At 33.8% G+C, this 24,732-nt stretch overlaps 1 protein-coding gene across 1 annotated transcript in view; it reads left to right on the top strand.

Annotated features, from left to right (window-relative positions):
• LRP1B (LDL receptor related protein 1B) overlaps positions 1–24,732 on the top strand; it is a 1,885,740-nt gene that overhangs the window by 1,536,844 nt on the left and 324,164 nt on the right. Inside the window, exons 43-44 of the mRNA XM_082465229.1 lie at positions 3,353–3,542; positions 6,777–6,981. Of these exons, the coding sequence (XP_082321355.1) occupies positions 3,353–3,542; positions 6,777–6,981 (395 nt within the window). The remainder of the gene's footprint in view (positions 1–3,352; positions 3,543–6,776; positions 6,982–24,732) is intronic.

Genomic DNA, 24,732 nt, shown 5'->3' with positions numbered 1-24,732 from the left:
ATAAATAGGCATTTTACTTTAGTTTTCAGACTACATAATTATCTGCCAGGACCAGTGACTCAAAGTACTTATTTTACCTGTTCAACTGATTCAGGAACTTTAGTGTTCATGCGCATGCAGACACACACACACACGTATCACATGATGCCTGTTATAATGTTAATTTCTTAGTATGCCTGCCAAAGTTATATATTTATATTCTTTCTTAAATATGCTAAGAGTACTAACTCAGAGAAAAACAGATAATATGAAGGAATGTCTATCATAAAATAGACATTAATGTCTTTATGTTATCTCGACTAAAATATTTTCATGATTTTAAAATTTAATATTTTCATGATTTTAGAATATATATGTATATATTCCTTTTCACATTTTTTTCCCTTATAGGTTATTACAAAATATTGAGTATAGTTCCCTGTACTATACAGTAGGTCTTTGTTGGTTATCTATTTTATATATAGTGGTGTGTGGTTTATGTTTTAATTGGCTATTTGCTAATGACAAATACAATTTTTATAGGGAGTTAAATATATATTTTTTAAATTAATTAATTAATTTATATTTATTTTTGGCTGTGTTGGGTCTTTGTTGCTTCACGCAGGCTTTCTCTAGTTGGAGCGAGCAGGGGCTACTCTTCGTTGCGGTGCATGGGCTTCTCATTGCGGTGGCTTCCCTTGGTGCGGAGCATGGGCTCTAGGCACGCAGGCTCAGTAGCTGTGGCTTGCAGGCTCTAGATCACAGGCTCAGTAGTTGTGGCACACGGGCTTAGTTGCTCCGTGGCATGTGGGATCTTCCCAGACTAGGGATCGAACCCATGTCTCCTGCATTGGCAGGCGGATTCTTAACCACTGTGCCACCAGGGAAGTGCCCTAAATATCTTTTTAAGAGATAAATATTTTAAAATGTAGCACCAGATTATGATTAAGTGTACTGTCAGGTTGTCATCTATTACAAAAAATAAAACAAAAGAGATTATACCTGGACAGTGAGATGTATTATGTACTCTAGTAACCTTGGGACTATGTCAGCCATAGAAAAGAAGCATCTGCTTCATCTCAATGGTAATACCAAGTGGTTTCTTCCTGATTTGGCAGGAAAAAGTGACCATGAAGAAGATCTGTCAAAGTCAGTGGAAGGGGAAGATACAAAATTAGGATGGATGAATAATTTTGATTTGCTTGGATTTTTTCAGAGCTATGCCGTTTCTCATTCTATTTGTGGATGATGAAAGAGTGGAATGCTGCTTATAATACAAATAGAGTTGGCTTCATTTCTGAAATGATATGAAAGTGCTAAACATACAGTGGAATAGATGATATATTAATTAATAATTGAAATACTTTTGACCATTATCAACCTCCCACCTACTCACCTCATATAGGAATACCATATGATTCATATAAGCAAAGCTGAATGGATTTTATTATGATTGTATTTTATAATATTTTCTTCCATCATCTCTGGCTTAGGTTTCCATACTAATCACCCACATTAATTTCTTATAAGTAGTTTTGTTGACTGTGTGAGAGGTTATTCATGGTAAATTACTGGTGATATAATTCACCCAGAGTCAGACAAGTTGAATCTAATGAATCATTTGTTTGGTTCCAGCTTGATGTACATTGAGAATAAGCAATAGCTGCTATAAATCCATCTCTAAATAATAGTGCTGAAGAATATAGGCTTATGGAAGCACATGGACCTGTGTTAAAAATCTTGCTTCAATACTGTTAGTTCTGTGACCATAGGTTTCAGTTTTCTTCTTAGGAAAGAGGAACAATAAAACTAACTTCACAGAGTAGATTTACACATAAAGTGATGTATGCAAAGCAATTACACAATTCCTAGCAGAAAGACAGTGTCCAATAAATGGCAGATATTACTTTTATTAGTGGATTTTCCTCTGTTGCATGTAGAAAAAGAACAAAAGGACAAAATTTTAATAATGTTCAAGAAATGTAGTTCAAAAGGTTTTTTTTTAATTTAATTGAATAGTACATTTATTTATTTATTTATTTATTCATTCTTGGCTGTGTTGGGTCCTCGTTTCTGTGCGAGGGCTTTCTCCAGTTGCGGCAAGCGGGGGCCACTCTTAATCGCGGTGCGCGGGCCTCTCACTATCGCGGCCTCTCTTTGTGGAGCACAGGCTCCAGACGCGAAGGCTCAGTAGTTGTGGCTCACGGGCCTAGCTGCTCCGTGTCATGTGGGAATCTTCCCAGACCAGGGCTCGAACCCGTGTCCCCTGCATTGGCAGGCACATTCTCAACCACTGCGCCACCAGGGAAGCCCCAAAAGGTTTTAATATTGTTTTACTCTCCCACTAAATCGTACTGACCACCAAAGTAAACATTTACCCATCTCAAACCTGAAAACAGCTCTTTTCATCTACCTGTTTTCAGAAGAGCTTAATAATTCTTTTGAGAGTCCTTAAGAGAAGAGCAATAGACTCTGCCTGTTATAATGTTAATTTCTTAGTATGACTGCCAAAGTTATATATATATATATAATCTTTCTTAAATATGTTAAGAGTACTACCTCTGAGAAAAACAGATAATATGGAGGAAAAACTATAATAATTTGGTTATACTTAAAGATGTACTCAAAGCACCTCTATGAAAAATGAACCACTTATGTTATCCTAGTGATTGGAAACACAATTTTAAGAAATAATTACTTTTGTTTTTCATATTGTCACGTTTATGTATTAGGCTATGGGTACTACCATTTATCTTTTTCTGTCAACATTAAAGCATGCCTTAGCTCACAATTAATTTTATTTTCGTTTGTTTTTGTATCACATTAGTCGAATAGAATTAAAAAAAAAATCATTGCATTAACTTATTAAAACATTCTCTACCATTGTTTGATAGTTGCAAGTGTAGAGTTGTATTTTGGCTTTTTGATACTTTGTTGTAGTTTTTGATGTGTTTGTTTTTCCTTGATGTCTCTAGATATAGTATCAAGAGAAAACTCATTATGATTGTACTTAAATGGTATCTCTGACATATGATTTTCAAAAGCATTGCTAAAGTGTTGCACACTGGGTACTTTTTGAAAATTAATTACTAAAATATGAAAATAAAAGAGAGCCACCATTTTCCTAAATAAAAGGCAGTTACTTGATTAAGGTTTTTTTGGATAAGAATACTCAGTCTTTAATGCATGTTTTTGTGTAAACTTCTCCATGAGCAGTTCACAGCTCAGTTTTACAGTGTGTAATCAGCTGTCATTGTAGGCATTATGTAGCATTATATAGGCATCATAATTATTATATTTTTGCTTTTTCTGTTCAGAAGCCAAGTCTTTTGTAGATAAAAGTATAATTTTTTTCTTTTCTTTCCCCCATCAGATGTGGGTTCTGTTGAAGGGCTTGCCTATCACAGAGCCTGGGATACACTGTACTGGACCAGCTCCACTACCTCATCTATCACCAGGCACACAGTGGACCAGACTCGGCCTGGAGCATTTGACAGGGAAGCCGTCATTGCCATGTCAGAGGATGACCATCCTCATGTGCTAGCCCTAGATGAATGCCAAAAGTAAGAAATTTGTATTTCTTCATTATAATTATAAGTCAAAGACTATCAAAATTATGTTAATTTTAAAGAGAATTAGCTTTAAAAATACGGATTTCCTTTGACGTTCTCTTTTCACAATGCATAAAACTATTTTTTATAAGAGCATTATAAATGTGAATAATTGAAATCTGGACTCTTTAAATGCCAGGCATCACCTCCATGAGAGATTCAGTAAAAGCAAAATTAAAGGATGAAAGGGAAAATAGAGACAATACTGTGATTGAATAGACATTTTTCATATATGAAAAAGACATTAATGCATCACTGATTGAAATGATAAATTTGAAACAAAAATAAAACTATTAACAAGTATTGAAACCTAAAAGGTGTTTCTGTAATTCAATTAAGTAATTTTAACAATTGGGGATCTGTCCAATTGAAATACAGAGGAAATTAATAACAGCAATAGATCTTTGTGTGCAGCTATAATTTCAACATTAGATACTTGACAATAGTCTACATGGTCCACATTGGTTTGATGATATATTGTGCAGGTATTTGTAATAATACTTATGAAGAATTCATGGCAAGAAAAAATGCTCAGGCTATAGTATAAAATGTATAAAAAATAAAACAAATTAGAAAAAAGTCATGTTTCAGGGGATGCTATAAAGAAAGCAATTATATGAAAACTGAAGAATGAAGCTCAGGTTAAGTAGAAAACAAATATGTCTATGGAGTTTCACTCTTATGCAATATGGTAGGAATATTTGTTAACTACTAGAAAGTCCTTTTACTCTTAAACGAAACAAGGACACAGAAATTAGACCAATCTGGTTTCACTGACGAGAAATAGAAGAACTTAGTTTAGGTGTGTTGAAGAAAAATGGAAGAATAAAAAACAATGACTGATAAACACTAACCATGATCACTTGAGAGAAGAAAAGAGCACATGAATTACTCAGTGTGAGAATAACTCAATATGGATACTCTTATAGAACTAGAGATGAGAATTGACTTACTTTACTTAATTAAACATATTTAACTTATAAATTAAGACTCTAAAGTTTGGGAGATGCAGGTGAAGAGAAGGTTGACTCCTCACACAGATTTGGTTACTTAGTTCAGGTGGACACAGGCCTTTAGATGCCTGGGCAAAGCTAGTTCTGCTCACACCACTGCCCTATCACTAGGGTTTGTTGTTGAGTCAGCTACATTGATTCACCAGGAGACTCCTAGGACAATAATAAATATCCTAAAGTTGATCAAAGGAATTTATAAGACAATTTTCAGGTAAACATGAGGGAGATCACTGATGATATTATACATGATTAATTTTAATTGATAAGTGATTTATCCTATAATTATCAGTTACATAGGCTAAAATTACACTTTCATCTTATATATGGTGAACTGTAAATTAGAATTCAACACACTAAAATATTTTAATTGGAAAATTATATGTAATTAAAGTTTAAAGTATAAAAATATTTTTATCATTAAACATTTTAATGACACCTTCAAATCACTGTCATATGTTAGTTGATTAACAAAAATTTTAAAATCAAGTCAATTTCTAGATGAAAGACTACTTGAGTTCAAAACTTGGCTCTGTAACTATAACTAATATTCAAGCTCTCTGGCCTCTGTTTTCTTATATGTGAAAGGGTGAAATTAAAGAAGTACTAATACCTTGGAAATTCTGTAATTCTAAAGCCCATAGTCTAGAAAAATATTGCAAATAAATTGTGTATTTAATACCTCATATTATTTGGATAACTTTTTAAACTAAATTTTTCATTTTAAAAGTTACAGGATGTGGTTAAAACTACCGCATGATTTAAGAAAGTGGAATGCCATTTTTTTTTTTTTTTGCAAATTTACTGATTTGACAAACTATTTTGACACTTTCTCACTTAGAACACCTTTATGTTCCACAGAATAGATTAAAATGCTATGAAGTATTTTAATAAAGAGCTTAGATGACCCAGCTTTCCCTAATTGGTAGGGGTTATTTTTTAAATTAGCAAGTAGAAAGGTTTTTTGTGTGTGTGTGCGAAGTTGAGTATTGTCTAGTAATAAGTTTTTGCATAATACTCAAAAACCATATATTGAATAATTATGTTGGCTATAATCCTACATTGTCTTTACATGTCTTTACATAGGAATGATATATGCAATCTTGCTGTAAATATGAAATATTATTCCAATTAGTTTTTCTTTTTATTTATTAAACATATTTTTTTCAAAATGTAAAGCAGCCTGCCTGTCAGCCTCCCTCCTTCCCTTCTTCCTTTCTTTCTTCCCTTTCTCCCTTCCTCCCTTTTTCCTTCCTTCTTCCTTGCTTCTCCCCTTCCTTCCTCCCTCTCTCCCTCCCTCCATTCTTTTCTTCTTTCCTTCAGTTCAAAAACTGATCTTCAAGTAAACTCTTAGGGATACTCCTAAATATAAAGGGGGAGAAAGAAGAACTGTTTCAGTAAAAGTGGGCCTTGGAGACTGGAACCCTACAGCCTCTCCACTCTTCCAGTGACCTCTAAGGGCTTTCATAGACTCCTAGGCCTTCTTCAAAGAATAGTTTGACAAACACTGATTTAAAATATTCTAGAAAATCTGTGAGTAACAGATACTATGTTTAAGGATTTGAGAGTAACCCCTGGAATTCTGGAAACAGCATTGTAATTTATAGAAAAATCACACTGATAAACAGAGGAGGGAAAAAAGACATTAAAGAAATATAGGAGTTTAGTAGTTTCTCTAAAACATATACAGAGAAGAATGCAGAATTTAAAAAGCAAACTAGAAGGAGAGAGAGATTTTGATTTTCACCAACTGAAGGAGAGAAATAGTGTTAGGTTAAGAACGATGTCCAAAATGATAACACAGGATCTGCTGAAACATTATAATAATAAGTTAGAGTATATTTGCAGTTCATAGAAAATTTAAAATAACTATTTTTGTCCCTGATTAAAATAAATCTTTACTATGCATCAAACTGATTCAATTTAATTAAATTACTATTTGAGAGATAATTGTTTTTCAGAAATATTTTCCAGGTCATTTAAGAAACTGAGAAAAATATATATGCAACTATAATATACATATTTCCCCTTATTACTAAAACTTCCTCAAGGGTCAGAGAATATGAGATAAATAATTTTGCTTCTTTTTAAATAATTTGACATTGCCATGTTTCTACGAACGTTGTTACTGTTAATGAAAATTTTAAGCTATTATCACAATTTTCATTTTAATTAGTTTAATGTTTTGGACCAACTGGAATGAGCAGCATCCAAGTATCATGAGATCTACTCTGATTGGGAAAAATGCTCAAGTGGTGGTCAGTACAGACATACTCACTCCAAATGGACTCACCATTGACCACCGTGCAGAGAAGCTGTATTTCTCAGATGGCAGCCTAGGAAAAATTGAAAGGTGTGAATATGATGGATCCCAGAGACATGTAAGTTAACTGAGAATTTCTTGATTATAGATTTGAAAAATGATACATTTGAAAAATACATGCTTTATATGTGCCTAAAATATACATATCAAGGGATTTCAAAATAGCTAATTGTTTGAACCAATACAACTGAATAATCTGTTCAGTGAAAAACAAAACTGCAGATAATATTTTGAAAACTTTCTTTAAGTGCATTTGCTACCATGGAAACAGTCCAACTCTTATGAAGAAACAATAACTGATTTTCTCCTAGTTATGAATTGAATTGGTATTGTTAGAGTGATTTGCGTAAATTTCATTGTTATTTATACTTTTTTAAAATGTGAAATGAAATTGGTTAGTTGCCCTAGGATAAAAGAACATTAGAAAGTAATGAAATGATCCTCTGTCTGTGTTTGGGTCCTCAAAGCAACCTCAGAAGCTTTGAAGAGAGAAGAGTGGAATTCCTTTCACAGTCAGGCTCATTCTCTGTCTCTTTTCTCTGAATTCCAAATAAAATGTTAATGGGAGTGTCTTTATGCTGCCTCTGGAGAACATTTACAGGAGATATTTAGGGCCTGTAGAATGGTGAATGTCCAGTGCCTCACCTAATCTTATGAGGACGGTAGCCCTTGGCAACTGGGAAAACTCAGGGTTCAGAAGGGTAAGATCTGGGTTGTTACACCACTGGAGGAATCTACCCCAGCCCCTCTTCACCAGTGCATGCTTGAATGACAAAATGATCCTGAGGCTCTTAGCTCTTCCACTGAGTTTCTGGAAGGACCATCTTCATGGGCCATATTTTCTCTATCACAACTACAGTGCCTTATGGTATTAAAGCAACATAGAGAATACGTATGAATAGCTGTGGCAGTATTTCAATAAAACTTTATTTACAGAAACAGGCAACCAAACAGCAGGCCATATTTGCTAACACCTGATTTATACCATTAAGAACACTGTTTAATTCAATTGAGTATATACCTGTACATATATATCTACATATTATATCTAATATAGATATATATATCTATACCTACATACATATATAATATTAAATATGTATATATACACACATTATATTATATAGAGAAACATAGATATTTATCTTAGGGCAACTAACTAAATGTATATATACATATATGTGCATATTACATATACATATATTGCCTATATGTATATATGTGTGTATATATAGATGTGTGTGTGTGTGTGTGTGTGTGTGCATGTATGTGTGTGTGAGTTTCTTGAGGAAGGAACAAGTGCGTTGATTTACATTCTAGGACAGGCACCTCATCTAATTGTGGAGTGGATACTTCAAGTAGCAGTGATATAGTACAGTTGAGTGCTTAAGGAAAATTGAAATAATCAGCTAAGATCTGATGAGTTCAGTTTGTGCTAAAGGCAGTAACTCTGATCAAAGAATTCTATGCCTAAATTCTTGGTCTATCTTTTCAATTAAAGGCCATGTGACCTAAGGCAAATTACTTAGTCTTTATGAATTTTAGTTTTCTGACATGCAAATTTTCTACCTAAATTTCAGGGTTATTATGAGGATATAGTGTGAAAATATATGCCTCAGAATACAGTAAAGAAATCCTAAATGAACTTAATGGGTAATGCTTTTGAAAAATAGGTAAATCATTGTCCTGGATATGGTATTATTTTGTATTATGGACTAATACAGAAAATGCTTCTGTAACTCCTCCTAACAACATTTTGTTCACTTTAACTTATTTTTTATATGCATGGTTTTCTTTTCCCTCCTCAGTCTACTGTTATGTATGACACTTATAGCTACTCAAGGTGATCCAGTAATCAGATAGCTCTAATCTAAATAATTCAAAGGCTTTCTTTTGACATTAAAAAAATATGCACAGTTATGATTCCAACTCTCCATTTCCCATCCTTGTCTAAACCAGGATAATTTCTGGCTGGTTGTAGTTAACAATACTATATTGTACATTTGAAGTTGCTAAGAGAGTATATTTTAAAAGTTTTTACCACCAAAAATAAAATTGTAACTATGTGAAGTGATGGATATATTAACTAAACTTATTGTGGTAATCATTTTGTAGTATATACATATATCAAATCATTATGTTCTATACTTTAAACTTACATAATGTTATATGTAAATTATATGTCAGTAAAGCTGGACAGAAAGATTTCTGTCCTGTAGAGATGAAAATGTTGAGTAGAGAACATTACTTTAAAGGATACGGGTGTATTCCCCCATACGACATTGATCCATTTTGTCTCAAAGTTAGAACTACATAATCCTTTTCCTCTTCTCCAGTAAATCAGCTTTACCATCAAAGTTTCTGGTTGGGCCTATAAATTGGGAAAATATTTCAACGTTTATTGCGTTCTTACGTGCATCTCACTATTTTGCTGGTTTTCCAGGTTCTATTGCCAGTGTTGATCATGGGTACTTTGAATTTACCATTAACTTATATACTCTTTGTGATATCCACTGTTTCCTATATTTTAGTCATGATTTTACAACTAGAACTTGTTATCTGTTCCTGAATTCCATTTTTTAATTGACGTGAATTTCTGAATACTTATTACACTTTAAATTGCCTGTTTTCGTGAACAATCAGCTGTTCATATAATCTATTACTAATATAAGCGTAGAATTTTGAGGCTGAGGGTATAACTGAGGAGCTAGGTCATCTCCTATTATCTTTAGAAAAGGTTAAATATGCAATCTGGCTTATGTTTCGAGATTTTAAAAAAGAATATTTCCTGAGGAAGAAAGAAATACTACTTATTCTGAAAAAAATATTCTGGGGATATGGCATAATATTATAAAAGTCTCAGAAACTCTAAAAACTCTTCTATTATCTGATAACTGTTGAAAAAGTGGACCAATTTGTCTAATACCCTATCCATTCACTCCCCAGTTTTATATTTTTAATTACATGTACAAACGTGTGAACAATATCAATTATCAATTTGATTTGTGCCTATCCACTTGAGTTGAAGTCTTGGAAATCAAAGGATACCTTTTGGAGCAGATTTCTTTTTAAATCCTCACAGAACCTAAGAGCTCCTTATCTGAAAAACTTGCATGTAACCAGTTCATTCATTCTACTCTTCATTCGATATCTCTGTACCAGGCCCTTTTGTGTATGTGTGTGTGTGTTTCCTACTATGTCTGTTCCTCACTCCTATATGGTTCCCCTTGGGCAAAAATACTAATGTAATTGATATATATCCATCCAATTACATATATATATACACACACACATATATACATATAATACACATGCATGTATACATATATATTTAAGATAGATAAAATAACCAACATAATGAATTTCATTTTTACATTTTTGGAATGCACTGTACAAGGCACTGCAGAAATGTGTGATGGGGTATAATCATGGAGTTAAAAAGAATGATATTTAGGAAGTAAAAATATAGAAGGTTAAAATAGTCTATGAAAGACTTAAAATGCCAAGAAATATAAGAAGAGATGTAAAACATTGTTTAATTTATAAAGTCAAAAAGAACTGAGACAATACAATATAAATGAGTGGCCAGAGAAATAATAATTTCAGAAAGAAACATTTCCTTTGCATAGATGTATATTTTCTAGCTTTGGATAACACAGATGACCATAGAGCAGTTGCAGAAACAGAGAGAGATCAGATATCCCCAGGGGAGGTGACAGATTGGAAAGAAGCTAGACATTAAAATCTGAAATATTTGAGAGAGCATCTTCTTTAATGAAAAGAAAGCAAGCTATTTATTAAGTTAATTGATAAAGTTTGGAGAGATTCTTGTAAATCTAGGCATTTGAGCCTACAAAGTCAGTACAGTGCCATTCCTCTCCCAAAGTGTGTTTGAAGAGCCCGTCTTCTCTTGAATATCCATAGGAATTAAACTGTGGTCAAGCACTGTTTTTAAACTCTGGTTTAAACAAAGTCTGATAGGCTTAATTCCTGCATTACACCTTAAAGCCTTTAAATGCTCATGTACATTATAAATCTTTAGAATGGAACACAGTTATGTAGCTTTGTTCTTATCAGGATATCATTTTTTTTTTTAACATGGTATGCCATGGGCTTAAGTGTTTGTAGGGATTTGAAAAATACTGATATACTATTTACAAGTCACTTAGTTTATTATAGGAATATTATAAAACCCATTACTAATCAGTAGATTAGGGAAAGAGATCCTTTCAAACATCAAAAGAGAAATCAGAAAAAAAAATGTGTTTTTTAAAATACATTTTACCTTTTCTATTATAGTTATGTGATAATATTTAACTAAACAAATTCATTCATAGGTTTGATTTCTTTTGTCAAACTCAGAGTTAGATTTTATTTTTCTGTTTCATCTTATAGTGAGGTCATAATAAAATACAAGTACACACAGTTTAAATCTGACCTGTATTGATAAAAATATACAATAATTGGCTGGTTTTTTTTTTTTAATTTTAAATACACATTAACTGGTATGGTGGTCCTACCTATAAATTTTATTGAGGAAAGCATTCTGTTTAACAATATACAATTGAATGCTTTTGTGTGATCTAGTTATTAGGGAAAAAAACAGATAATAATTTCATTCTGTTTTATTTTTATTTCTGTTCTATAGCTGTTGTTCCAGTAGATGAAACAATAACTAATGTTGACAGGGGCTAAGACAGCATGATTATAGCCTTTCTCCCTGGTGTTACCCTGTAAGTGTTAATCATTTCTTGGAAGGCATCTGCTACCTGAGTGACACAAACCCTTCCAGAAGAGATGTTGTTAATATTCCCAGAAATTGCAATTGCTGATGTTTCGTACTTTTGACATTCTTTTAGAAACTTTGTCCAGAGTTTTTTTTTTTTTTTTGGTTTGGTTTGGTTTTTTTTCAGAGTATATTCCCAGGCAGAAAAAATAAGTCCTAAGACCTATCTTTAGAATGAGAAGGATACAGGATAATCTGTCTTCTAGATAAACACATTCTGATAACATGAACTCTTTTGACTGACAATAGGAAAAATAGTTTTTTTTTAATTAGTCAATTAAAAGTAAGATCAAACACAAGAATATTTGATGTCCTATTTTTTATGGCACCAAATATTTTATTTCTCCTTATAGAATCAGTTATTTCATTCCATAAATGAATCAAGAAATAGATCTATCTATCATCTGTCTATCTCTCTATCTCTCTATCTATTATATATCTATCTATCCATCTATCTATATCTTCTACCTAATCTGTAAATGTCTATGCTATCTACTCTTTTTGATAATATAGTTTTATTTATGGTATGAAACCTAGAGGGCCTGAACTCTGAAACTTATAGAATAAGTTTTGATGCCCAGGAAAGTGAATTTTCTGATGACATGTTAAATTTGAATTAGTCCATTCAAAACCATATCCTGTCACCAAAGAAAAGGTTTCAATTTTTTTAAAAATGTAAAACATTTTAATTTAACAATTTAAATGTTTGATTTAAAAATCAATGTCAGCATAAGCAGTCACTAAAAAGTTAAGTGAACTGGAAATTTTTCCACATTAACTGGAATAATCCAGTATTATTTCACAAATTAGGAAACTCAGGCCCCAAAAGGCTACATTAATTTCTAATGTTCCTGTGTCCAATATCTAATGCCAGTTATAATTCCCAACTCTCTATTAGAGCCAATATTATTATTATTTATTTTGTTTATTATTATTTTATTATTATTATTTATTTTTTAATTTTAAATTTTTGGCCGAGCTGTGCAGCAGGTGGGGATCTTAGTTCCCCAACCAGGGATCAAACCTGCACCCCCTGCAGTAGAAGTGTGGACTATTAAACACTCGACCACCAGGGAAGTCCCCCAATGTCCCTTTTTTTAATTTAAAAAATGTTCTATAACATTCCCATTCCTATCAAAAATGAAATTTTGTATTATATCTATATATAGGTAGATAACTTTTCAAAACTCAAATTAATATCTAAGTATAAGTAAACATAAATAAAGTAATTTATAATAAAATAGGACATATTCCAATCTGTAAATGTGCAAAAATAAGAGAGAAAACATGAGGAAGTGATCAAGATCTTTTCACTTATGCGTAGAATCATCATGAATGTGACAGCTGTGAAGGCAGACTCATATCAGGTGTGTTGTACTGGATACTCAAGTACTGAGAGCAGTGCTGCCTTGAGTGATGTATTTTCAAAATTGGTAATGAGTTCTTGATAAAATTCTAAACAAAATGAAGTGAAGCCATCCCTCAATTTACATGGAATGTGACTGCCTCCATTGTACATCACTAAGATGGAAAATTGTTTTAAATGAAACATGAAGAAAAGTCTCCTGACAGCAAGTGATCTTTCTACTCTGTCTCTAATGCCTCAGACACATGGGATGCTGGGCCTATCAACAGCTAGATGGACCATAGCCAAGAAGGAAGAGTGTCTGTTTGTTAGTGGACGCATTCTGTGAACTTGAATTCTAACAGATGAGCCAGTGGAATATAAGGAACTGACTGTATCCATTGTCTGCTATATAACAGGCATGCAGTCAGGTATATTACAAATGAGTCCACTGACTACCAAATCCTGTAGGGCTGCTGAAAACTCAGGTGTTTTATTGCCTGTGATTTATCTTTGAATTCAAGAGGCACTATTCAATATTCAGATTATTATATCCAGTATTATCTTTGATATATTTCAAGTGTTCTTGGCTATTAATAGTTATTCAAATTACAATCTGAACTTAACAACTTTCTAATATTTAAATAATCTTAATAATTTCTAATGTTTAAGAATAATAAATGACTAAATAGAAATGTGATAAAAAAGGAAAGAATAAGACAATATAATTCTATGAATCCATTAAGAATGATGACATGAAATATACCTATTTCATGGGAGATTCAGTATCTATGAAGTGAAAAACATAGACTGAACAAATTAACACACTGTCACCCAGACTAGATGTTTTAAGATTTCCTGCTTTGTGAGTGATTTTCAGTTGAACCTGGACATTGTTGTTTTACTGTATGAAGTTCTGAATCTTACTGAAGCCTTTTGTCTTAACTGGCTTTCTCTGACACCACTCTGGCAGAGGAAAGTAAGAGCTCTTGCCTTGTTACTGTCAGGTGGAGGAGGAAGCCTAGGTCCCTCACCTAGCCTCTGTTGACACCTGAGGCAGAATTGGGACTTCTCTACTTCTGGATGGGGATGTGAGTTCCAGCTCCCCACTGGGTCTCCACTGTCACCACTGTGGAGGTGACCTCATTACCACCGGATGACATGGAAATCCAGATTCTCCTCTGTGCTTTTCTGACACCACTCCAGTGGGGAGGGGGTGGATACGGCATTACTGCCAGGTGTGGGTGGAAGTCCAGTCTCCCCACTTGGCCTTTGCTGGTGTGGGTGTGGATGGGTCACAGTTTTTTTTTTGTTTTTTTTTTTAATGTGGTATTTGCCTAGAGTAGAGCAGTTACCATCTAAAATTTTCTGCCTTACTAGTTTTCTACCTTACTAGACTGCCTCGTCTCTTGGCTTCAGAGAGCAGGCTTCTGTTCTTTTCTGTGCATTTAGCATTTTGGCATTTCTGGGTTGCCAGCTTATTCAGTTCCAAGTCTGGGATATATGAGGCAAAAATAAAACCCACGGAACTCACCACCATGTTGTTCCTTAGTCCCAAGGTCCATAGCTGGGCTGCTTTCTCCTCTCTACCTTTCAGTCTTCTTATATTTGTTTTATATATAATTTCCAGGTTTTTAGCTGTACTTAGTGAGAGGAATCCAGAAAATATGTCTACTCCATCTTCCCAGAAGCAGAAGTCATTGTGCTTATAGAGTTTTAGAAATTCAGAATAGAAAAAGGATATGCCTCATACTTATTGTTTTATAAAATATTTTTAAAGATATAAACTATGTTCTACAAGTCTCTAAAACAGCAAAATGTTTGTCTGTGTATTGACAGTAGATTTAATTGAGGTAAGATTTATTAAATCACATATGATGTGACATGACTTACTAGAATCCAAAGACATTGAAACACTGGTCCTCCATGTGAGAGAAACAAAGATTGTGGAAATAAAGATGATGAATTGTGTTGTCTAAATTTTATCATCTCTAACTCTATGATGTGTACACATTATCACTGAGTGAATACAGTAAAGTACATATGGTGATTATGACATTGCCAAATACAGGTGCCTGAGTGAGAATAAGAAGGGAGGGGGAAAAATGTGAAATTGGTATTAGATTAAATTATTTTAATTCCTGGCTCTGGTTATAAAGAGATGTGTGATCTTCAGCAATTAAGTGTATCTTTTTGAATCTCAGGCTCTATATATTGAGCTAGGTTCAAAATTTTCTTCCAAATTTAACCTTTTATGACTCTACCATTGGTTATGTGGAACTCAACTAGATCAGTCTTTGGATATATCTTTTCACACATTAATATGCATAATAAATGATGCCACATATTGTTTATTTTAACAAACAGTTAAATTTTAACAGTTTTAATAACAAAAGAGAACATACTCCCTTTCAAGAAGCAGTATGATGTGGCAGAAATTAACAAGGTTAGATTGTGGAAATAGACATGTATTTGAAACTTGCATCCTTGACATATTGTTTAATAAACTTGGGACATTTTCTTAACCTTTTTGTGCCTTAGTTTCTTCTGTAAAATAGGACTAGTGGTTTTTGCCTCACAGAGGATATTTTGAAGAGTTAGCTTTTATTATATGCAACCTGTTACCTGACAATAGTCAACAAATATTAAATCTTATAAAAGTCCCCTTGAATAATGAAAATTAAAAATTGTATAATGATATTCACTACACACATATAAATTTATATGAGTATGAATTATATCAATTAGACTAAATCATAAATTACCTTATTGCCTCTTCTATAGGATTACTAGCATCTGAAGAGTAGAATTTGTTTCTCATCTTTGTCTCTCCAAAAGCAAGTAGCCCAAAGTCTGGTACATTGCTGTATTCAGCAAATATTTGCTGAAGCAATGAGTAAGTGGATGAATAAACTGAAAGAAAAATTATAAAAATGTTTCCCTGAATAAAATGAAAAAGTAAACTACTTAAAAAAATAGACCAAAATCAAAACTTATCTATTTCAAAGGCCTCAGCCATCCAGAGTAATTTTCTGAAAGCTGTACAACTGATATTCCTATTTTGTAAGGTAAGAATGTTATTGCAGTAGGGTTAATGGTGTTTATTTTTAACACAATCCCTTTGATTTAAATCCACATACATTTCAGTGATGGTTCAGCTTGGTTAGTCGTGCAAATTAAAGTGTTACTGAAGCTGGACTCTCTCCGTAGAGATGTGTTCCTGGAGGAAAATAATGGTCAGTATCTAGGGCAACTAGTGTATTCACCCAGAAAATAACAGGTGTCCCTTCAGCATGTGATGCTGATACTGATGGATTGATTTAATATTTCTTGGAAGATTTCAATTTGTTAGGCATTAGACAGAATTTTCAAAAGTAGCCACCTGTCCCACCTGCCTCATTGTAGAAATTTAAATACAAAGATGAAAAGAACAGATAGCTAAGAAAGCCATCCTGCACACACAGACGTGTGTGTGTATCTATCCATATCTATATCTATATGTATAAATGAGCATAATGCTTTCAGATTATTTTTCTTTGCAAACTGAACAGAAGGATAAGCAAATAAAAAGTTTAAAACATATTTTCTTTGGTGAAATAAATTAGTAGATATGGGAAGAGTAAGAGATTAAAAATTTTTATATTTAAATTCAGGAAATTCTGAATTAACTTACATGAATTTTTCTCTTCTCTGAATTCCTGATTAAACTTTTGAATTGTTCTTTAGCTGATTTTAATGTGTTTCTTATTAGTTTTACATGCATGTAAATCAACATGAATTTATTTAAGCTTGAGACAATATCTTGAATTTTCTTTCTGTGTTTGGCTCTTGAAAACATTTAGAATGCCAGCAAACTGATTAAAACCAATTAACTAATTATTATTTCAGCTATTTAAAAAATGATTTAAAGTAGTTTACAATAAAAGCTCAGGTATAGTATGACTGTAAATAAATAACAAAAGAGTAAATTTATTCCTGAGCTTCCCAGCAGCCAAGACATTAGGGCAACCTATTAAGTTATACAGTACCTTGATTTAGTATAAGGGGACAAAATTGTTTAGCCGGAAAAAGAGATGTTTTCTGTGGCCCTAAGATTTAAAAGATTATCGTAATGAGATATTTTATTTACATGAGAGCCTTTGAGAATATATAAAAGCTAATGAAAATTAAAATGCTAAATAATTTCTACTGGCACATATGAACAAATCATCAAAAGAAATATGGCTGGCCATCAACATGTAAAATACATTTAATAATTTTCAATTAAGTTGTTCAATTACTAAAAAGACAAGCTAATATTTAAAACTAAATGAAGTTAGTAAGATACAGGAGCTGAGTTATTGTGTAATTATTAAACATCAAGAAATAATAAAGACAAATGGAGGGGAAATGTAAATAATGTTAACTAAAGGTATATCTTGGAAGTAAGACTAAATAATTATTCATACGAAAGGGGGAACTGTTAAAAACAAGCAATATTGCAGATTCTTAGGCTAGTATTTCCACCAAGATTCAAACAGAATCCTATGACCACTAATGTAGCAGCTGCAAATTTGTATAGTCAATAGTTTATCCTGCTAAGATGGTAATTCCAGACATTGAGGGCCAAAGTATCCAGGTGTTTTTCTCCAGAATTAGGCGCTGGAGCTGAGCACAAGTGAGGAAAGAAGGACACATCACTTCATGTGGTTCTACTGGCCATTTTGAAAAACTGAGACTATTCAGCTGACCAGACCTTCTACCTCTGGGGCTGCTGAATGGAAGGAACATTACAGGGCTTGTTAGTTGAATAAAAACTAAACACCCCAGAATAACACTGCCTTGGGCAAGAGAAAAGAGCATACATTTCTTAATTTGTCAATGATATGCTAGAAAAAGTAGAACAATTTCTTAATACCAAATGTACAATAGACTCTCCTGGGGAGCTTTTGTGTAATACAACACCTGAGCCCTCCCCCACGCTCGCCCCAGGACAATTAAATCAGAATTCCTGGAAGAGGCATGGGTTTTAATTTTAATTTCCAGTTGATTTTCATGTATAGTCAAAATTGGGATTTACCGTAATAAGCTGTTAGAAACATAAAGGAGAGTTTACTCAATGTGTAATTGAATATATGCTAAATGAGAATATCTATCTCTGTATGTCTATATCTATATCTATATATTTTAAATCCTAGTTTGGATCTTGCTCTCCTGATTCTGAATTTCTAGGAGAGTTGGCATAGGAATTATCCCAGTTTTGGTCTTCACAGTGCCTAGCACGTTTTCGCCCAAATATGGAACTCTTATCATTGTTATTGGGTGATACAGAGAAACAGCATCAATTTAAAGTTAATGACATAGTGTGAAAAACCATTCTATTCTTAGTGTTTTTTCAATCCTCTGACTTTGGAAGAAAAATTAAGTGTATCGCTATATATATTTAACACCCCTGTGATGCTGTTACTGAGAGAGAGAGGGAGAGAGAGACAGAGACAGAGAGAAAGGGCAGGGGAGAGAACTCAGACTAAAATTTGGTGGGTAATGGTATTTAATTGTAATTTGATAGCATTGTTTCCATTTCTTTGTAGATATTTTGAGATTTGCATTCTATTTCTTTTAACCGATACTGAATTTCCCTTTATATAATGAGTCAATTTAATGAACAATTCAAGATAAATGATAGTAGAAGTTGTATTCAGATATGGGAAAAAAAGAATGTGAAAACATTTTTCTCAGTTCAGATTTGTAAAAAAACAGAGCCTGAGGCAAGAGTTTATATTTTGATTCCTTATTAGACATGCAATCCCAGGAAGTAGTAGTGAGGGAAGAGAAGAATGGGCTGAGAAGGAGGAAGAACATTTATGAAGAGGTGTGCTACAGAGCTGGCTACTTCTTAGTATCAAGTGCAATGGATTTCTTCATCTCCTGAGACCATCTTCAGAGAGACCATATAATCTATTGCACTTTAGTATAGTCCATTAGCAAGTAGTGTCAAGGAAAGGAGATAAATATACCTGCTGGCCCTTTTCTCTTGGTCAGATTTGACCCATGGGTTATTAATTTCCCACCATCCTGGGGAGTGGTCAGAGGCTCTAGGCACAGGCATGAAGTGAGAGCACTGTGCCCATATGAAGTTGTTTATCACATTAACTATAACCAAAGAAAGAAAGAAAGGAAGAAACAAAAAGTGGTCATGAATTCTAGAGCCAGCTGTGGCTGAGAGTATCCCGATGTGTTAAGTAAGGCATGTTTAATACAACAGCATTCAAGTGACTAAAGACTGGGAAACATTGTCCTAACAAGGAGTGCTCATTCAGGACAAGGGACAGTGTCACACAAGCTTTATTCTGACCCTTGAAAATTTTAAATTTGTATAAACAGTACTCTTGTGTGTTTCAGTTGTTTCATAAAGGGTTTTTAATAATAGCTGCCATTTAGTGGATGCCTATTTGTTTTAGTCTTCATTTGACATAATTATCACCAAAGCAGCTATTATTATTTCAGTTTTGCCAGTAAAGTAGTTGAAGCCCTGAAAAGTTAGCCAATTTGAGGTCAGAAATTAAACCACGTTCGTAAGACACAAGGGTCCAAGTTCTTTCATCTGCAATGTATCATCTTACAAGTCCATGATCTTTCCAAAAATGAACGTCCTTGCATGTTTGCTACCTTTTTTCTGAACAGTTTTGTCATTAGGAAAGCATTAGTATTTTTTAGTGTGTTTTAAATGCATTGATCCTGTTCTTAGACTGGAAGATATACAAACCTAAGATTGGGGGAATGTGTTACTTAACAAATAAATGCTTCTCAAACTTTAATATGAATTCACATCAACTGATAATCTTGTTAAAATGCAGATTCTGATTTAGTAAGTCTGGTTTGGAGCCAGAGATTATATATTCCTTAGAAGTTTCCATGCTTTTAGTAGCAAGGGTGTAAATGTTATTATCTACAAAATGTTTTATTGAACTATAGATATCTGTAACATACAGTACAAGTAGTGAGGCAATCCTCAAACATTATGTGGCAGAGTTACTCTAAACATATTAAAAAATTTTAAATCCTGAAATTTCTAGAAGGGGAAATAGCAGCATCGGTATGGGGCAGGAGGAAGGTAAGGGGTGGCCATGGAGAAATGGTGTTACCGAACAAAGTTCGTGTGCTTGGTGCACAGTGAGGCCAAACAAACCAAAAGTTCAGAGTTTGGAGCAGAGAATGGTTTATTGCAGGGCCAAGCAAGGAGACGGGTGGCTCATGCTCAAAAACCCCGAACTCTCTGATGGTTCTGGGGGAGAAGTTTTTATAGGCAAAATTTGGGGTGAGGGCTGCAGGGTGTGTGACTTTCTTCTGATTGGTTGGTGGTGAGGTAGCAGGGCGGTGCTCCAGGAGTCTTGTGCTCAGCCTGAAGTTGCCATCCTCCACTTGGGTGGGGTCTTAGTTCTGCAGAAAAAGTCAAAGATATTGTTCTGTATATTCCTTGAGGAGCACCAGGACCCTGCCAAGGCTGTACTATTGTCTCTTGACTGCTCCTCCCTTGTTTCTGCATTCCCTCCCTTCCCTGATTAGCAGCTATTTGAACCTGCCCTTTGGAACTCAGGGAAGGTCATGGAGGCTGAATGAAGCCCATTTCCTACAAGCAAGAAACGGGGGACACGGAAAGGCTTTGTATCCAGGAGCCCCACAGGGTCCTGCGTGGTTTCAGTGCAGAACAGCATTTGACTACAAATGCTCCTGTGTTGTCAAACAGGCCCAGCTTTATGATGAGACAGATTTAGTGAATGAAGTAATTTTTATCTAGCTCAATAAATGTTCATTGAATGAAAGGAAGATAGACTCAATTATCAATAATTACCATAGAAAAACAAGTCATAGGAAAAGTAATAATGTTACCTTGATTTCTCTGTCTAAAGCCATTTAGAAAATTATGCGAAAGAAGCTTTCAATTCTGACTTCAGGTCCTCCTACTCTGTCTTCCTATATCAAACTTAAATAGAGGAAGTAAATAAAAGCAACAATGCAAGGTTCATGTCTGTAACTCAGCTCCTGGAGGCCTCACCCTGCTGATATACTGCTGTAATAAATTACACAACTGGTGTGTTTCCTTTGATTTATTACTGCAATAGATCATGAGTGTGATGACTGACATAAACATGTGTTCTGTACACAGCTGGGCTTCATGATATTTTATTTCTTTTTCCTCATTTTCAAGTGCTTAGTGTGGAAAGTAAGAAAGAAAACAAATTGACAAATGCAGGAGGATGTTTCTGAAGCAGCCTTCCCTATAGACTCTTGAAGTGATAGCTTTTAAATTGAGAAATCCCAGTGCTCTTCTTGCTTCCAGGCCCTCTCGAAGGGCTGTTTAAAAAAGATTTTTAAAAAATACAAACTCACACGAATTAGGTTTTGTGAAATCAAGCTGTAGGACTCTTTTTTCTTTTTCTTGACTGTGTAAATACATAATGACAGACTTCAACTGCATTTCCGTATTCTCTGAGCCATTATGAGCTATCATGGAAATTGGAATTACAGACATTTAAAATCAAAGTAATTACCTAATAGGCTGTTATACCCCTACTTTGAAAAGGAAAGTATTTATTCTCTCATAAGTCCAATCATTTTCTTAAACTTAGAATTTTTGCTGAGGTGTAAATTATCTCTTTTTCTTTCATGGTTGAAACCGTGCTTTATCATGGATCCCGAGAGCATTTCTGCAGTTGGACACACTAGGCCTTGTAATAATGTATGTGTCATCTAGTCTCTCTGCAATTTGTATCTATCTGGAGAGCTGTGTGAAATGCATGCTATTATTTGATCAGAAGAATTTCTTTGTCCCTCATCAACATTTAATATTACCATTCTTTGTTTTGTCAAGAACTGTGAAGGTTCTGAGATGTTACCTCACTTGCAGAATCATGTACTTTATACGTATGAATTTTGTAGAAACACAAGACATTGAGTCAAGGAAAATAGTTCTTTATTGATACTTATAACCAGATCAATAGCCAGAGTAAAAATAAAGAATTGGTCCTTAACGTCTAGACTAGCAGCAAAACAATGAGAGCTGATAAAAATCTTTCAAAGTGGGTGGCAAGTTACATCCCATAAACGAAGAATGGAGAGCAATGCATTTTGTTCATTTATAAATAGCACAGAGAGAGCCATCTCCTTTCCCTCCCAACAAGAGTGAGGGGAAAAACAAAAATTTTACTCCTTTGAGACTGAATGGAAATGTTCCTGGTATCTCACCCTAACCTTTTGAAGTGTAAATACATATTTTCAAGGGCCTAAGAGTCTCCAACTTTTAAAGCCCAGAAATGTGGCAAAATGTTGGGATTTGTCCCTTTTGGCATTTAGGGATAGTGGTCAAGTCTTTCTTGTACCTTGCGGCTTAATGCAGGGACTTGGTTGGGCTGCCATTTGGCCCTCTTGGGGAAATAAATTGCATTACCCTTTCAGATCACATAAATTAGCTAGAAAACAGCTACTAATTTAATTTTCATGGAATGTGCAAAGTACAATGTTTCTGGGGAAAGTGAAAGCAAACATTCTCTATATTTATATTGTGTACATTTCTGTGTCTCAGGAGGCTTTTTGCAGGAGCACCGAGAAATCCAAGGAAGTTTTATTTTCCCTCAAAGTCATATTATGCAATTTTTTTATCCACTTTTAAGAGTTTAAGATTCTCCTTTGCCTTTCCTCCCTCTCCCCTTCCTTCTTTTCTTTGTGTCTTTGGCCCTATCAAACTCACCCCCACCCCCACCCCGTTCCGTTCTTTTGCCAAAGTAGAGCAGTGAACAAAACAGACAAAATTCTCTGCCCTTATAAGAGATTATATTCTAGTGGGAAGGCAGACATTAAGCAAGGTAATTACATAAATATATGGTAAATTAGGCAGTGATAAATACTTAGAAAAAATCATCTTGGGAAAAAGACGTTGATTATTCTAGAGAGTGATTGGGGAAGATTTCACTGAGAGAATAATTAAAGAGAGCTAGCTAGCCAAGGGGTATTTGGTGGAAACTCATTCAGGCAGAGAGAACTATAAATGTAAAGACCTTGAGGAGGGATTATAGCTGGTGAGTAAGAGGAGGACTGGGTAGCTGGAGGAAGAGTGAAAGAGGAGAGCAATAAAGTAATTTATTTTCCTATTCAATATTCATTTCTCTTGTCAATCTCACATAGTACTTTGCATGATACCATGTTGAATGACCAGCATCAACACATTAGTTGTATTAGAACTGATTAAACTCATCCGCCCTCACCTGAAGAACTGTGGCTTTGTAGATGAGAATGAAAGTGAATAACTATGAGGATCTTGGCTGTGATAGAATAGACGTCTTTGGAGAGAGAAAAATTTAAACCACATAATTACGCTCTGTCAACTTGTGTCTTCCTCCATAACAATACAGTCTCTAAAACTTGTTCATTTTTTTGTTTTAATCACCAAAATTATTGTTCACTGGTAATTTTCAAAGGTCAAGTTAAGAGGTTAGAAATATTCATCATGAACATTTGAGCTGGCATGACTCTCCAATTTTTATTATAAAGTTTAAAGTCATTATTTTTCTTATTGATGAAGAAATTTTTTTATGATTAAATTTTTAAACATCATTTATTTTGAGTAAGATTATAGAAGATTAAAATCATCCTTATAAAATAGTTAATCATGTTTATTTATCTATTAAAATTTTATGTATTTAAGATTTTTAAAATTGATATAATTATGTTCAACCACATAATTTTTTTCTGCTAATACAAATGACTAAAATTTTGAAGGATAAGAAATCATTTGGATCAAAATCTTGAAAATAAGGAATAAAATGAATCAAGTAAAAGTGGACTTAGCAAATCCTAAAGGCTATATTGGACAAGGTTATACAACACGAATAAAAGGTGTCATCACAGAAATGTTACAAAAATATGACATTACAAGGCTCATTACCTTGAGAGACAGCACTGGAAATTTAAAGTAATTCAAATATTTGAGCAAATGGGTCAATGCCAAGAGCATCTGATTTCTTACAGCAGTGTACTTTGATCAGTTTTCAAAATTGTTATCTCAAGAAACCTCTATTTTTTTCAGCAGCAAATCTCTGTTAATCACAGGCTGAGTAGGATGGAACATGGAACTACACTTGTGTGGCAATGTGTGTGACATCTTTTGTCCATTCAATACTAATTGCAAAGACATATTATTCAAAACAGAAAACTTTTACATTGAAGAAGAGAAATGCAATAAGTTTAATTAAAAGAAATAAAATATCCTGAGTTAATAAATTGGGGAGACTATGTAGTCTAGAAAAAGCAAACACACTAATAGAATCCTGTAAGAAAGGAAAGAGAGGCTTCAATGTGTTTATTTTTGGAAGCAAAAGAATGAGGTGAGTAAAGAGTATAACTGAGGTTCAACTATTGAAGTAAGTATCAGGCTAAAACTGAACTGGGCTAAACCACAGTCAGTCCCTTCAGGTATAGACCACGTTTAGGGTAATGATATTGTCTAGGAGGAAGAAATTCTCCTCTACCCTTCTACATTTTTCTGGCTGGTCTAAGAATTAAATTGACCTGAGACAGATTAACAGGAGAAAATCAAACAAACATTTAATGACATGTATACATTTGAGAGACCCAGGAAAATTAACTTGCTAAAATGGCTGAAACCCTCATCTTAAATATCATTTTCAGCTAAAGACAAAAAA

Source organism: Balaenoptera physalus, assembly GCF_965194825.1.
Source record: "Balaenoptera physalus genome assembly, chromosome: 6".
Taxonomy (NCBI): Eukaryota; Metazoa; Chordata; class Mammalia; order Artiodactyla; family Balaenopteridae; genus Balaenoptera; species Balaenoptera physalus.
This window is presented reverse-complemented; position numbering and strand designations above follow the sequence as displayed.